Source organism: Cygnus olor, chromosome 7 (genome assembly GCF_009769625.2).
Source record: "Cygnus olor isolate bCygOlo1 chromosome 7, bCygOlo1.pri.v2, whole genome shotgun sequence".
NCBI classification, from domain to species: domain Eukaryota; kingdom Metazoa; phylum Chordata; class Aves; order Anseriformes; family Anatidae; genus Cygnus; species Cygnus olor.
In genome coordinates, this window is record NC_049175.1 from 29,871,523 (window position 1) to 29,887,515 (window position 15,993).

At 37.4% G+C, this 15,993-nt stretch overlaps 1 protein-coding gene across 10 annotated transcripts in view; it reads left to right on the top strand.

The window, feature by feature from the left end:
* The window catches only part of ATRNL1 (attractin like 1), a 494,732-nt gene that overhangs the window by 35,453 nt on the left and 443,286 nt on the right, over positions 1-15,993 (top strand). For all 10 annotated transcript variants that reach the window (XR_005821433.1, XM_040563160.1, XM_040563153.1 and 7 more), the window contains exons 2-5: positions 7,042-7,125; positions 9,183-9,296; positions 11,505-11,633; positions 15,057-15,265. Coding sequence is in view for 9 of the 10 variants with exons in the window: in XM_040563160.1 (XP_040419094.1) it covers positions 7,042-7,125; positions 9,183-9,296; positions 11,505-11,633; positions 15,057-15,265 (536 nt within the window). In the remaining variant the exon portion in view is untranslated. The remainder of the gene's footprint in view (positions 1-7,041; positions 7,126-9,182; positions 9,297-11,504; positions 11,634-15,056; positions 15,266-15,993) is intronic.

Below are 15,993 nucleotides of genomic sequence, written 5' to 3' on the forward strand. Positions count from 1 at the left end.
GCTAACAGGGAAATCGCTCTGCATGCTTAAAAAGTAGAAAGCTTTTTCTGTACGTGTGTCAGTGTTTTCCTCGGATTTAATAGTAGGGTTTTCCTCTACCTCATGGCTCTGTGTGCTTGCTCCTCTGATTCACAACGTTGGCGTTTGGGGGCTGCCCAGTTTTATCCCCCATGCGAGGTGGCTGAGAGGCTGGCCGTGCTGTGGGCACCTTCCCTGTGTGGGGCCTCGACTTCTCATCTTGTTGGCACTGCCTTTGTGCCACTGCTTCCAAAGTCACTATGAATGAGAATTCAAAACCTGTGACTAAGCTGAGTGATAGAAAAATAGCTGTGGTGGAAAATGGAGGCGTTTTCAAGAACTTCATGTTAAACGTATGCAAATTGATTTTCATCTTCTGGAGTCCATTGATTTTTTTTATTTTTTTTTCAAGTAGGGTTTCTTGTGGCTTGTGGTAGTGAGTGTGTCGTGTGGCCAGAAGTGACAAATTTTCAAGTGAATGCTTATACAAGAGTCAAAAATAGATTGTTCCCATTGAGAAAATGATTATGGATGAAATTTTCCATGCAACAAGGTCCTGATCATGCAAGCTCCATTGATCCCGTATAATAGTGTCTGAAAAAAATAGCACTGACTGAATTGGAATCAAATTTCTACACTTTGGTAAGCATAATTAACCCCAGAAAGATGAGCTAGAGCTTCCTCTGGAGGAAGGTAAGCGGTCACAGGGAATTTCAGGTTGCATACACACTGGCATGCAGAAAGGCAGTTCTTGGGCTATTTACACCGAGGACAAGCTGCAGCATTAAGTGCAGGAAAGAAAGAATTCTCTGGTTGCTGTGCTTGCCAGGATATGGCTGGAGTAGCAGCTGCTATTTTGTGATGCGGATATATTGGAGAAGTTCTGGAGGAGGGAAGTCTTGCAAATGTGATACGTGAGGAATGCTGGAATAACTTGCTTGAGTCAGAGAAGAGAAGCTTGGGGTAGATGTTTGTAAAAGGTGAGCAGAAAGGAAGGGATTAGCTCTCTTCCCTCTGAGCACGGCAGGAAGTAGTCTAAGTAGAATCAAGAGAAAAATAAGTTGGACATTTAGAAAAACTTTCTAACAATAAGGATAAGTCAGTACTAAAATAGATCACCTAAGAAGATTGCAGACTCCTGTCACTGGAATTATTAAGAACAGATTAGACAAATAACTGGCAAGAAAGGTTTCAGTGTGCTTGGTCCTGCCTTGGGATAGGGCGTGTTAAAACTGATGTCAGTGCAAGGGTTTGGGGGGAAAAAGTCATGGACCACCTAAGGGAGTAGAAGAAAACTCTCAGGTGGCCTCAGATGGTATTTCTGTAGTCATTTTAATTTACAATTAACGTTCCTATGTTGTCTTCATTTTCCCCACTTCATGTGTCTTCCAGATCTTCACGGGACCGTGTCCATTTCTAGCCCCTTTATAGATCCCTTGTAATGGCTTATGGTCACACACTGTGATGCCCTATTGTAAATGAGCTGCCTACATTCCATGGATATTATGCAGCAGAGGGAAGAGATTCACTTTATTTATTTACGTGTTTATGTAAGTGAAAATACATTACCTGAGTAAGATGCCTGGTACGTTTGTAATTTGAGAGCAATGTCTACTTTTTAATGCATTAGTCTTTCAGTAGTTCTTGGAATCGCTACAAAAGTGGAATATGGAATAGCAGCCATTTTCAGCCACAGTAAATGAGGAAAGAAAACACCTGCTGAAGTTTATGTTCTTCACCGCTTGAAGATGATATATCACTGCAATCTTTAATAAAAAAAATAGAAAATTGTCCTTGAAATACCGAATATTCTGTATGGGGGGAAAAAAGGCTGATGTGTCACTTTCATTTTACTTTTGTGTTTCTTAAATTGTTTTGGAGCTTGTTTTTCCTTAAAATAAATTAGAAGGGGGAACTGAAAACTTGAATTAAGTAGTAGGGATGTTTTACAAAAAAAGAACTGTTACTTTTGTCAATGAGTGAAGTTGAACCTACTTAAGAACATGTTTTTAATTAGTATGTGACAAGTTGTGAATGTTCTTACTGCTTCTAAATATACATTTCTCTATTAATGCAGAGCAGTGTGTAACAAGTAGAGGAGTGTGACTGGCATACACAAATGCTATCTTAATGTATTAAATATTTATTCTTCTCGATTAGTCACTGAAGGAAAAATAGAGCTCTGGTATATTCAGTGTCTTCTGTTTTAATATCCATTATGAAAAAATTAGCTGACAGCAAGGTTCTACAAGAAATGTAAAAATGCAGGAAAATTAAATGCAAGTTCTTAGGATCTTCATCAGGTACTAACCAATACTTTTTGCCTGGAAAGTAAGGCTTTTTTTTTTTTTTTTTTTTTTTAATTTGTATACTTTACAGGTTTCTGGGGGGGGGAAAAATCCTTTTATTTCCTTAAGTGTGAGTGGGTCCTGCAGGCACCTGGGGCTGTCTCTCCCATGATGTAGCAGTGGTTTGTATGCCTTAGCTGCTAAGGGTTCAGTTCAGGCTTTCCGAAGTTATACGTGTGTCCCTTGTGGTGCCTCCATTTACTGTCCACAAAGTAGTTGCTGCTTCCTGTCATGGCTGAGAAATGGCCTCTTGATCTCTTTATTTCCTTCTGGTAACATAGTGAGCACTGATTCTGGCTTGTCCTGTATGGTGGTTCAAAACTTCCCTTCTTTCTTAATTAAATGTTGATCTCTTGAAGAGTTTTTGCTGTGTGAAGGCTGGGCACAAGATCACAAGCTGAAAATGCTGCCCTTGTGTTTATGGAGGATCTGATCTTACAACTTTGAAGTGCAGTTATTGTTTTTCTGTTTTAAATAAAACCATTTTTCATAAAAAGATGGAGAAAAGAAATGGAGCAGCAATAAAGAGAATAGTCCTTGGCTGGTAGACCAATATTGGTATTGAGCTGAATCTGTATGCTTGGTATAGCAAAATCTGTATGCTCTGTCTCTGATATTCAGGTATATCTGAAGTAGGAGTTACAAAATAATCCAGCATACCATGAAACTATCAATAGAAATGTGACTAATTAATGTAGAGATAAATGAACCATTCTATAACTCCTTTGTTTTACGTATTTGTAGCATTATGAATACGCCTTATGGCTTTTCCCCCAGTAAGCCTGGGTTACAGCTCAGACCTCTGTCTGTCCACCTACCAGCAGCTTTGTAGGTCTCCATGTGCCAGGCACTTTGAAATGCGGTGTTTCGGGGCAGGGCATTGTCACTAAATTGAGCCTCTGCAGGCCCGTAAGTGGATCTCTAGTGTTGCCCTCTTTGACTTTTTATTGCTTTTTGTTTCTTCTTTCTCTCTGAAGCACTGTTCCTCTGCTGGCAGGAAATACCTGATCACTTCTCAGGTTTAAATCAGCGCTCCTTTCTGGAAAAGCTGACAATATCATTCCTTTGCAATAAGATTACAGGAGATGACATGATTGCATTTTTCACACATCTATAAATATTACAGTCAGAAAGGGCCATTTTAATAATCTATTCTGACATCTTATGTATTGCAGGCCGTAGATTTCATCTCCTCCTTCCCCTTCATCTCATTCTGCTTCATTTTACTCTAATAATTTCTGAATGAAGTAGAACATACTTTTCTTTTTCCTTTTCTTGAACTGCATTGGTCTTGATTTAAGATCACTGCAGTGGTAAATATAAATGTTACCGATGTGAATTGTAACGCAATTATATTTACCATTGCATTGTAGCAGTGCTAATGTTCCAGGGGAATACAGATTTCCCTTTGCTTTGCTTTTGAGTGCCCTGTGTTGACTTCAGCCTCTAGCCCTCGAGTTGCTGGTGTGCTTCTGTCCACTGGATGGAACAACCTGTGGTGCCATGCGTCTCTTGTGCAGGTTGCTGCTGCTGAGCTTGATTATATGGAATACTGTCCTCAATTTGGTAAAAGGTTGTGTGAAAGTAATGCTGCTTATCCATGTACTGTTTACAGGATTTGAGAATTGGTAACACTTGGAAAGAAAAATGATACAGAAAAGTTGTTGGTATATCTCAGGAAACTTAAAGAAAGGGCAAGACAGTGGAGAATTACTTTATTGTAAATAGAACAGCCTCTTTAGCTCACTGCTTTCCACGGCCATTACTACAAAACAATGTCATGCTCTTATTTATTCTTTATTTTTAGCACAGTGCAATAGCTGCTTCAAAGGTTATCTACTCCTCTGAAAAACTATTTATCAAAAAGTATCAGCCCAGGTGAAAAGGGAAATGGTTTGCGCTTTGCTAGTGCCAAAGGACTGATCTAATAAAAACAATTCTTTGTCACCTCTGTTGCATTGTAGAGCTAACAGGAAGCCAGCAGTCATGCCTGTGAAAGCATACTATTTTATACTACTTTACTGCAGTAAAGCAAATGTTTTGTGGCTCGCTGTGTAAGGAGAGACCATCTGTATCTAAACCATATGACAGCACTAAAATTATTTTGATTGGTACTTTATGCGGTACTGCCTTTTTTCCCACAAAAATGCATGCACACACTCGAGCATAGGATCTCATCCTGTAATTAGGTTCTACTAAGGGCTAAGCATCAACAACAGTAGCTTGATTTCAAAATCTGTGACGCGTGACTTAGTATCAACCTATGACTTGTTGTCTGTGTTCTCCATTGTCCAGGTTACCAGCCCTGCCTCCTCATGTGTTGCTTTGCGTATCCCCTGCCCAGCATTTGTACAGCACTTGCCAGGAACCATCGCTTTTTGGGAGCATTGAACGGTGGCACTCAGACGAGCTCAGTGCATTAGGTTTTACTAGGGAAACTTTCTCTTGTCTGGCAATTGACTGAAGTATATTTAATTTTTTTTTTTTTCCCAGCCTGTTCACAAACAGCTAGCTGTTTGTCTGCTGCTTTTTGTTCAGAAACATAAAGTATCTTCCTGATACTGCTTTTATGCCTTGAAAATGTTTCAAAGTACACTTATTTGGACAGCTCCCCATAGTACAGAGCTTTATCCCATTTTAAGGGATTTTTATCCCATCAAAAGGAAGTGTAGTGGGAAAAAAGGTTTTCACTGAAAACCACCAGGGGCTAGAACAGAATGGCTCACAGTGTGCCTAGCCAAGTGGAGCTTGGTTTTCCAGGGCAGGTAAAGGAGCTCGTTCAAAAATCTGAAAGTTTACATGTCCTGTCTTGTAAGTTCCTCTTTCTTGCTCCCTTGTTGTTATTTCTTTCAATGTATTTACGGTTTTGTGTTTGGAATGATAGCCCTCTGTTAGTAAGTATGCAGTTAGTGTTTGATATGGGTGAATTCAAATGTAAATAAGTAATTTTCTTTAGGTGCGAAAGGCAATATTTTTAAACTTTATGTATAGAGCTTCAAAAATAGTAAGATAGCAGATACTGAATTCCTTTTCAGCTGGATTCCTGATAAGAAAAATTGGCTGTCACTTGGTCAGTTTGATTAACATTGCCTCTAAGCAACTTAAGTCCTGTCATTTTGTAAAGAAATAGATCAGTTTGTTTGCTGTTATTCAGTGATACCTCTTCTTCAGCGTTATCCTTCCACACTGCAGTGAAAGAAATGAGTGTTTCTGAGTATGTGTTTGCATCACTGGTCATCGTTGTAACGTTTTAAAGAGTAGGATGGTCAGTTTTCCCAGTGATGTAGGGTTACCAGAGGTGTGCTAAGGCCTGAACTTTAGAACATAATCAAGACGAATGCAGAAAATGGGGCTAATAGTGAAGTTACGGTGTGCCAAAAATACTAAGCTATTTCAGAAGGCTTTTATGGTAATAGATTATTGAATTTCATCTGCTATTTTAGCACTCTGTATAGATTAATGTGAGGTAATGTATGTGAAAAGGGTGTGTGTAGGGAGGGGGATCAAAGTTCTACACACATAGCAATGAACCTTGAACTCTGTTATCACTCAGAGTTACAACAGCTAGTTGTGTTTAAAAATGTCAGCACAGTAGTTGTTGAAAGAGCAAATAAAATGTTAGGGTTGGAATAGAAAAGAAGCAGAAATCATTATTTTGCCACTGTACAGATTTATGGTTCCCTTGCATCTTGAACACAATATGCTGATCTTTGTGTTGATCCTCAGAAAGCATATAGGAGAGTAGAAAGATTTATTAAATAAAGGGAGTAGGGATGATCAAAGTTAGTTACTCCATACAAGAAGCAGCTAACTGAACAAGGACTTCTCAGGACAGCAGAGAGAAGGGAGAGATGCAATGCAATTCGCTGTTTTGGGTGGGATAGAGCATGTCAACAGTGTACTGTGGTTCACCATCTCTTTGAACACCAGACGAAGGACATAAAATGAAGTTGTCAGAAGGCTTGGGTAAAAACAGTTGAGATCCCACAAGAATTAATTCCACATGTTAGATTGTTCCACAAGTTAGAAGTTCTACATTCCAATTGTTTTCAAGAGTTTACATGGGCACATTCCTAGGAGAAGCATTAACCCCAAACCAGTATGAAGGCACAGCATCTGCTTGAGAATGTCCCCGGGCTGCAAGACACCGCAGGCGGTGCGATGCTGTGGGCAGTCCCCGGAGGTATTGAAGCTCTCCTACACGTCTGCTGTAGACCACTGTTGGAGGCAGGATGCTGGGCTACGTTAATGTTTTGGTCTGACATTGTACAGCTGCTCATAGTGTGCAAAAAAGCACATAGACGCAAAGTAGTGCTTTAAAAAGAAATATTAAACAAAACATCACAAAAATACCTTTACATTTGCATGGATCCGTTTCAACTGTAGGATAACCTAGGTTATATGTAATATCTGTGTTACTGGTCAAGAAAAAAAAAAATGTCCCGTGATTGATGATTAGGGGAGGAAAACAATGATACTGAATAATTAGAATTCTACTTTCTATAAGCAAAAATAAAAAAATAGTGACAAATATAAAAATAGATTTAACGCTTTCCTCTGCCCACAATTTTCTTTCCATCCAGAAAGAGTCTGTTAGCATCTTGATGATGTCTGTTTTATTTGCTTAAGAAATGTCTCTGCTACATTACAGCATTGTTTTTTTTTTCTCTTCTAGGTTAACAGAACCTTCTGGATATTTAACAGATGGACCAATAAATTATAAATATAAAACTAAATGTACATGGTTAATTGAAGGATAGTAAGTATTCATTTTCAAAGATTAAATTTTCTGACAGTTTGGTATTGTGTATTTTAGAGATCTAAAGAATTCGAGTTTAAATTGCATCTGGATACAATGTAAACAGTTTTTTTTTTTTTTTTTACTTAAATGTTATAAAGATTAAAAAAAAAAAAAAGGGATTTTCAGGATTGCTTAGAGCTGGCCAAATTACATTGCCATTCTAATTGCTGGCAAAAGTTACAGTGATATTGGAATTTGGCCAGTGCTGCAGGCTCTCAAAATCCGATGATAAATTTGCTGCCTGTTTGAGTACCTTAATGCAAGTCCCAGAAGTGGTTACAGGATCCTGTGATTTAACTCATTATCTTACTCTCCAGTGATAAATCAGGAATGGCTTCAAGTATAGAATGCTTCCAGTCTACTAATTTTTTGGTTGTATGTTGCTTGGAAGTTAGTTTCCATAAACTATTTTCATTTGTATTCCAGTTTTCCTTACGTACTTTGTTTTAAAATCATATTTTGTCCATAGTTTATACAGCTTAGATGTTTCATGTGTCTGTTGTAAATTTTCCAGTTTATGCAGCATAGAAACACAGACGTGCATGTAACGAGACACGCAGTGGTATGACTAACTGCTAAGTGCACAATGTTGTTAAATTTCAATGGGACTTTTTTTCCCCAGGCTGTTGATCAGAATTTTGCTGAAGAATCCATCTAGCTCTGAGTTCCACTAAGGCTGCAAAAGAAAATTACTCCCGTTCTTTATATATCCATATTGTCGTTATCTCATTACACATCTCATTAGACTTCTATTTTTACCCAAACTAGTAGAGGAATAGCTGCTCTGAACTACAATACACTGAAGTGGAAGTGTGCCTCAGGACTGTATACAAACGCTGCTTTGAAGTTGATCTTAGCTCTGTTCCTCCTCTTTGCAGGAGATGGGAGAGTGATTAGCTGGAGGAAACAATATGTTGTACTGTGTGTGGGACAGTAATGCAACCCAGTAACATAGTGCAAAATGTCAATGTATGAGAAACTCACATATGTATAAAATGATCTTTCTTAACAAATGGACAAAACCAAAGCTCTCACTTTGGTTCTCTCAAAGTGCTCTCTCTTGCTTGTTCTCTCTCAAAAAGTTTTCCAGTGGTGAACTGCACTTGAGGCTGTCAGTAGGAAAGCAGAACATTTACAGTCTCTATCCAGATATCTCCCAACACCTGGTGAAAACTGACCCCCAGGTGTGATGGGAAACCCCTAATTCTAGAAAACAGGGGAGGTGCTGCACTGTATCCTGTAATGGCTGCAAGTGGATAATCCAGAAGACTCTAAAGATTTAGTTGTAAAGACAGTTTTATTGGAAGAGAGTGTTCTTCTTGATTTTGATTTTTATTTTTTCTTTTTATTTTAAGTTCCTGTAAGACAGGGTGATGTCAAACTCCCTGAAGGGGTGCCACAGAGTTGTGCCTTGAAACAGTAACAAGAATGAGAATACACATTTTGAAATGTATTTAGAAATATTTCATACTTAACTAATAATATAAGCCTTGAAATTGGGTAAAATATGAAAAACAAACCACCAACTCTACCCTCTTGCCTTTCATCATTAATATTACTTGGTATTTTAAATTTGTGTATTAAAATTTTTACTTTCAGTCACTGATACAATACTGAAATGACGGTTTATAGGGAATTTTCTCTTGAAGATTCTTTAAACCTGATAGTCCTGACATTGTACAATAAAAGTAATATAATAAAATGAGATATTTTAATGGCTTTAAATTACAGGTTCTGAACACTGGTTAAAAGCCTCATGAACTTAAGTATCCTGTTAACTTCAGAGATTATTAGACTTGGTCTGCAGATCTTGTTATATGAGTATTCTAAGATAAAAATGAAATGTTTGCTTGCCCTAAATTTTGTTCTTTAACTGAAATGTTTTGTTAGTACTCTGTTTTAATCAAGTCGTGCTCACATGATCAGTTTTGTTGTAAGTTCTGTATTTTATGAGTTCAGTACTTCTGCAAATAATTTTTTATGCCAATGTTGTTGTTGTTCTTTTTTTTTTCCAGTCCTAATGCAATACTGAGATTGAGGTTTAATCACTTTGCCACAGAATGTAGTTGGGACCATATGTATGTATATGATGGAGATTCAATATATGCACCTTTAATAGCTGTATTTAGGTGAGTGTATTTATTAGCCTTTCGATCCAAATAATCATATAGACATTGTTAGTTTCAGGGGAAAAGTAACATCAGAGGCTTTAATTTCTTAGATAGTTTTTTTTTTTTTCTCTCTTTTTTTTTTTTCCTATTAATATCCCGGGGACATGAAAGAAAAGTTATACCTGCAAAAATTGCTGTATAAATTTGCAAATGCTTTGGTTTGGGGATCACAGCATAAATTCCTTACATGGTTTGTAATCCATGCAATGTCAGCATTAAGTGTTAATACTCATAGATATACAATCAGAAATGTACTTACCAGCAGACTTCCAATAGTGACCCCGACGTTTTAATGTGCATGAAATGTGGCGCTGGCCACTAGTGTCAGTATCTTTAAGGGAGAATTGTAATTTGTGACTCAGGCAGTATTGCATTATTTGTAAATTATAAAGAATAGCTACTAAATGACTTCTAAATTTATGTGCGAAGGGAATTTGATACAAAGGCTACTTTAAGTACTTTTTTTTTTAGTGCTTCTTTAGATTGCTAAATTGGGCAACATCGCCTGAGTTGTAGGTGAAATTACCAACTTCTTAAAAGTCCTGGAATTTGCTGTCAGCTGAAAGGATGGGATTTCTTTGCTTTTTGTTATGTTTTTGTTAGCTGCTAAGAATTGTAACTCAACTGAATCTGTATTCAAATTAATGTTATCTAGAATCCTTGTAATTCTTTGTAGCAAGTAGTTTGTAGTTTAGAAATAAACATAAAACCAACAACGGTAAACAGTGAACTTAACTAATACTGTTATTTGTTGTAAACCAGTTATTTGCCTTTCAAATGATGATAAACAGTTGAGGTAAAGTATTAGATCCAGGCACAACATTTCCTATGTGTCTAAGAGACAAAAAGCAGGCCGTATGAATTTCAACTTGTTTCCTCCATTCCTGGACTTCAGTGGAATGTTTCAGTTGGTTTGTTCCTACCCTTCCGCTAATATTTTTGGGAAGCATTCCAGAAGGGATATTCTAGGCAAGTGGGCTATAGTTCATTAGAGTTTTATGGAAGGTAATGAAGACTTATATTCTATATTCCATGCTTGGGCAGTTGAAATGAAGGCAAAGGATCCTAATCCTTAGAAATCAGTTAAAGTTTTATCCTTTGAAATACTATTTCTTTTAGCAATGAAATGCAATTTCTGTCCCTTATTGTACACTCCCCCGCAGTGGGGCAGAAATTGTATTTCATTTTATGTTATGAAATATTGATTACGCTACCAAGCTTTAAGAGATACTGAGTGCATAGATGGTAATGGTTTCTGCAACAAAGCTCATCTCATCTCTCTTCCCTGCCCAACTATAGCAATCTACATCTTCCCTCCCACTTCTCAATGCGTGTTCTGTGACTGCTTGCATTTCCCTGCCCTCCTCTGCCCCCTCCCCAAAATTGCACAAAGTTGTGTTTGTTAAATGCGTCATTCAGGAGCCCGACTTGTAGCGTGAATGGAAGGAAAGTTCCTCTTCCCATATTCTTTACTTCAAATTTCTTTTTTTCCCTTTTTTTTCCAATTTATTGATTGTTAATGTTTTCCATAGGATTTCTCTAACTTCTAATTTATACTCACAACGTGGCACTGTTTTATGCAGGTGACCTCTTTTGTTAATGTATTGCTTATTTTTCCTGTGTCAGTCTTTACTGAAAAAGAGAACATTCTTCTGAAGTTCTAAAAAGTATTTTTTTTGATTTTAAATAACGTTTTCATGGAAATTAATTAATTGTATTTTCCAGGTTTGAAGTGTTTTTAATAAGATAACCTTCTAAAAGTGCAAATACTATGTGGAAGTAGAGTTCATGCTGGAAGTCAGTAAGATATAAGCATCTGTCTGAAGGACTTTTTTCAAAATTAATGTTTTAAAAATTACACTGACTGTACATACACCCTCAGAATAATCTGATGTGAAATTTTGCATTAGTGTGTGTGTGGGGAGCTCTTTGTTTTGTTTCCCTGGAAAACCCTGCACTAAATTTCAGAGGCCTGGACAAGTTTTGTACACATTGGGGGGAAAAAAAAAAAAAAAAAAAAAACCACCACCACCAACAACAAAACCCTACCCTACTGGATTTATGAGTTACCTTGTCTGTATAATTAACAACTGGAATACCTAACTTTTTTTTCCCAAAGACTGATTTAAAAAACAGTACTCTATATTTTTTTTTTGTATTTTCCAGTGGTTTAATAGTCCCTGAAGTGCGTGGAAATGAAACTGTTCCCGAAGTTGTTACTACATCTGGCTATGCACTGCTACACTTTTTTAGTGATGCTGCTTATAATCTGACAGGATTTAACATTTTCTATTCGTAAGTATTTCTTAAAAATGTACTTACTTTGATAATTAACCTAGCATTCCTTCTAGGAAAATGACAAACCCATGGCAAGTATTTATCTACTGATTTTATTAACTGCATAAGAGTTGTGCTTTGTAGTATGTTTCTAAATCTAAGGTGCTAGAGGTTGTAATTAGTCTTTTAAGACACTAGTTAAAACAAAAACCAACACAGTGAATCATATTGTTCTCTGAGTGCAGCTACATGGACACTCTAAGAGTATATTTGTCCCATGCCATATGGAACTAGAAAGTGTTCCCCTTCCAGTATTTATCCAACACACGAAGTTGTCATATGGAATAGAAGGGAGATTATATCAGCTGTCACATTGATTCCCTTCTCTTTAACTAGAGTCATCTGTTGTTTGATCTTTTTTTTTCTTGTAGAATGTGCTTTTGTGGATTTGGACACCTTCACCAAAGTCTTCCTTTTATTTCTGTGCCAACCTACAAGGGTTTTATTTCATTCCTTTCCTACCTTTAGGGTACTTCCTTTCCCCTTTTATCATCTATTTTGTTCTACCTTGTACCATCATAATTCGTAACTGGACTGTTTCTTTTTCCTTGATGAAGTCTAATCTGGTACAACTAAGCTTGCTTTCCTGCAGTCTGCTTTTGACTGTCAGCAGCCCTAAAGATGCATCCAACAGACCTGTGCCTCTTCCTTATATGTACCAGCTGTTTTTAATTCCTGTCTTATTTAGAACACGCTTGTGCCACATGATGTGGTGCATCATTACACTGGCTGCTTGGTTCAAGAGAGGATTGCTTGGTCCTGTTGCTCTTGTGATAGTTTTCCTGTGATAGCAGATACTGTTCCTTTCTTTTAATCCCTTCAGATTCTGAAATACTGTCTTATGGGATATGATTGTCAGCACTGCACTTCAAATGTGGCAGTACATAAATTTTTGTGTCAGATTCTTTATTCATTTAAAATTCCTATTTACTTTTCTGACCATAGCTTTGTTCTTCTTTAAGTAAAGGGTCTTTAAGTTTTCTATGGGAAGATTGTTTCTACAATTTGCAGCCATTTGGCAGCCTTTTACCAGATAATAGAAGTTTGGGAAACCTCTGTAGGCATGTGGTATTAGAAATGGCAGTCTAGAAGACTGGGTATTTTCAATATTTTTCAGTTGACATCAGTAAAATGAAGTCACCTGGCAGACTTCCTAATGTAATTAGATATTTTTTCAGTTATCCCTGAAGCTTTTATTGCACTTTTGTGTTTGTTTTGAGAGTAAATGGCAGTATGACATGGCATTCTTAAGAAATAAGTGTACGTGCTCGGCATTCTTTATGGCTTGGTAATATGGTGCATGCTTATGTTATTGCATTATTACTTTGTAAGACATAAAATAAGTGAAAAATCTTCCAGTTTTTAATTCCGTTACCTGTACAGGGAGATATATAACTTATGAAATTTTATGTGCTGTTCTTTTGTTTCTATTGTTGCAATGAATACTTTTCAAGTTTTTTTTTTTTGTTTGTTTTTTTTTTAAATGAGCCAACAGTAACTCTCTTTGTGCTGAAAGAAATACCAAGCTGTGACTGCTTGTTATGGTAGCATTAAATTTTGTTTGTCATTCTGATCTGTTTTACTCTGCTTCTGTTACCCTCTTTCTTCCTTAGTTTGGTACCCTAGTCAGCTTTTTGACTTCATCTTGGCAAGCTGTTTGTGTTCTTTTATTTGGGGGAAGACAGGAGTGCAGCATCTGTGACTGAAATGCCATGCCAGCTGCAAACAGTTATTCCTGAACAATGTGTTCCAGAACTTTGTGTTCTTGGAGTCAGGTGACCTACTTCCAACTCTGCCCATCCAGTTTTTATCCTTCCCTTTGTGTCCTTAAAGGAGCCTGTTGGAGAGGGGATGCTTTCGCTTTTAAACTGTCCCTATCTTCATTACTGGAAATATTTAACTATTCACCTTCCCACAGAATGCTGTCCCTGTGAAGTCAACAGGAGAGGTTCCTCCCAGCTGTGTTACGCAGCTCTTAATGCCATTAACAGTGTTAATGCCATGTGTAAACTAGGCAAATGCCCCCAGGATGCTTGCAATTCAGAAGTGGTATTTTCTTTTTGGTTAAAGGCCCACCTTGAACAATTCCTACCTTTCTCAGTTCTTTCTTCCTTCAGTAAGAGCAAGGAATGTTGCAGATGGTGTCCAGCTCTCCCATTTACAGGGAGGAGCCTGTGTTAACATCGCCAGGGATTTGTAGCAACAGTTTATTCTGAGTTTCAACCTAACCCTTCCCTGTGAGTCATCAAAGGAGATTTCAGATCCTTTTTGAATTTCATGAGGCACTTGCTGCCTGAGATGCATACTCTGTCTGTGGAATCTCTTGGACCCACATACATCAATGTCCTTCATTCCTCTTGTCTCCAAGGAGTTGCCTACACTTCTGGAACCAGCTAGCATAGTTTAGCAGAGTCCAATTGCCTGTGATCTCAGTGTTTGGTTGGGTGTATCACAGAAATGCTAAAGCCCCAAGTCGTCACCAATTTCTTCGAGCCTAATCTTTCCCATTCTTGCATCTTTGACTCTGGAGTTAACAAGGCAAGCTTAAGGTGGTTCTGTCACTAAGGATGAGGTGCTTCCTTTACGTAATTTCAGGATATTAACCATCTTGTACTTTTTCCTCAATCAGTTTTTCCTTTATTTTTATTTTCCTTGGATGTTAGACATATTGTCTTGCTTTATAGCATGGACCAAAGCCAGTCAGGAAAACCCACTAAGTGTATGTCTGTGATGGAGAGTAGAGACTCAATTCTACTGCAGAGATTCTCTTGCTCTGACTCATCATTAACTCCCTGCAGCAGCAGAGCTGAACTGTACTAAAATTCAAGCAACATTGTGACCACTTGTATAAAGGGTTTTGCTCTCAGCAGTTGCCAGTTGGGTGCCTATTCACCCTTCAAAGCTAATTTGTAAGCCCGTTAAGAGTCTGCTTATGGAAAAGTGCTGTTTATGCAATAGGGATTCCAAGATCTTCCTCTAAGTGATATTTGTGAGGGTTACTGCTTGCAGTCACTTACAGTGTGAATGTTCCTGGAAATAAGCTTTTGAAGGGACAGACTGAGGAGTGCTTATACTGGAACTTGGAGGAAGTTAGATACTGATCTGTCCCGGCAGGGTTTGTCCTTCTGCTTAGTGTTAATACATGTTAATGTACAAGATGTTTGAGATACCAACTGCCTCGTGGACTCTGTATGTAAGCCTGGATGAACTCTTTCAGTTCACTTGCCTGTAAAATTATTAAAGTTGTGTTGTATCGGTACTTAGAAAATTTTCAGAAAAAACATGCTTTATCTAACAAATACTATTGGAACAGTGTCGGATAAGAATCATTCTCATCAACTCTTGGCTTGTTGTTTCCCTTATTGTACATATTTTTTGCAGAATTAATTCTTGTCCTAATAACTGCTCAGAACATGGAAAGTGTACAACCAGTATGTCCGTTCCAAGCCGGGTATACTGTGAGTGTGACAAGTATTGGAAAGGAGAAGCCTGTGATATTCCGTATTGTAAAGCCAACTGTGGCAGTCCAGATCATGGGTACTGTGATTTGACAGGAGAGAAGCTGTGTGTATGCAATGACAGCTGGCAAGGTAAGGTTTTGTTATTTACAGTCAAGTTCATCTTTTAAAAAAGAATTGCTTGTAATGTATCCTATCTAGTATGCAAGTTAACATCTTTAAAGAATAAGCATGAATGGAAAAAATACTGAGGTAAATTGTCATGTTGACCTAGAGCTGTCCTTTTTAACAAAAGAACGGGCTGACAGCTTTACCTGGTATTTTTTTATTTGGAGGTTGTGCAGAAATATTGGATCAAACCTTTCTTGTAGTGGACATTAATCTTTTTGGATCATAAAATTGAAAAAATAATGGCAGTAAAATTGTGAGCATACTGAGCACTTCTGAAGACTAAGATCCTTCATTGCCTAATTTTCTGTTTGCTTAATTTTTCAATTTCTGTATATATTTGATTCACTTCCCCACCTTTCTGAATTTCAGATCACAGTATTTCATTAATGCTTCATAAAATACATATTTAGTGTCTGGTTTTTAATTGTATTTTATTTGTATAGTTCCTCAAGAAGACAAGGTAAGCTGTCTTGTTATGAGTGTGACTGTGGATAAGTACTGAACGATGGATGCACTGTAAGAATGTATGCTGTAGTTTTACTCCCAGTAGCCCTACCATACATAATCCTTTCTTATTAAAGGTCATGTATTTAAGCTCTTAAATGTTTAATTCACTTATAATAGTTATACTAGATGTTTGTATCATTTACTATTCCTATTAGAAGTCTCAATTGCATTAGCTTGCTGTA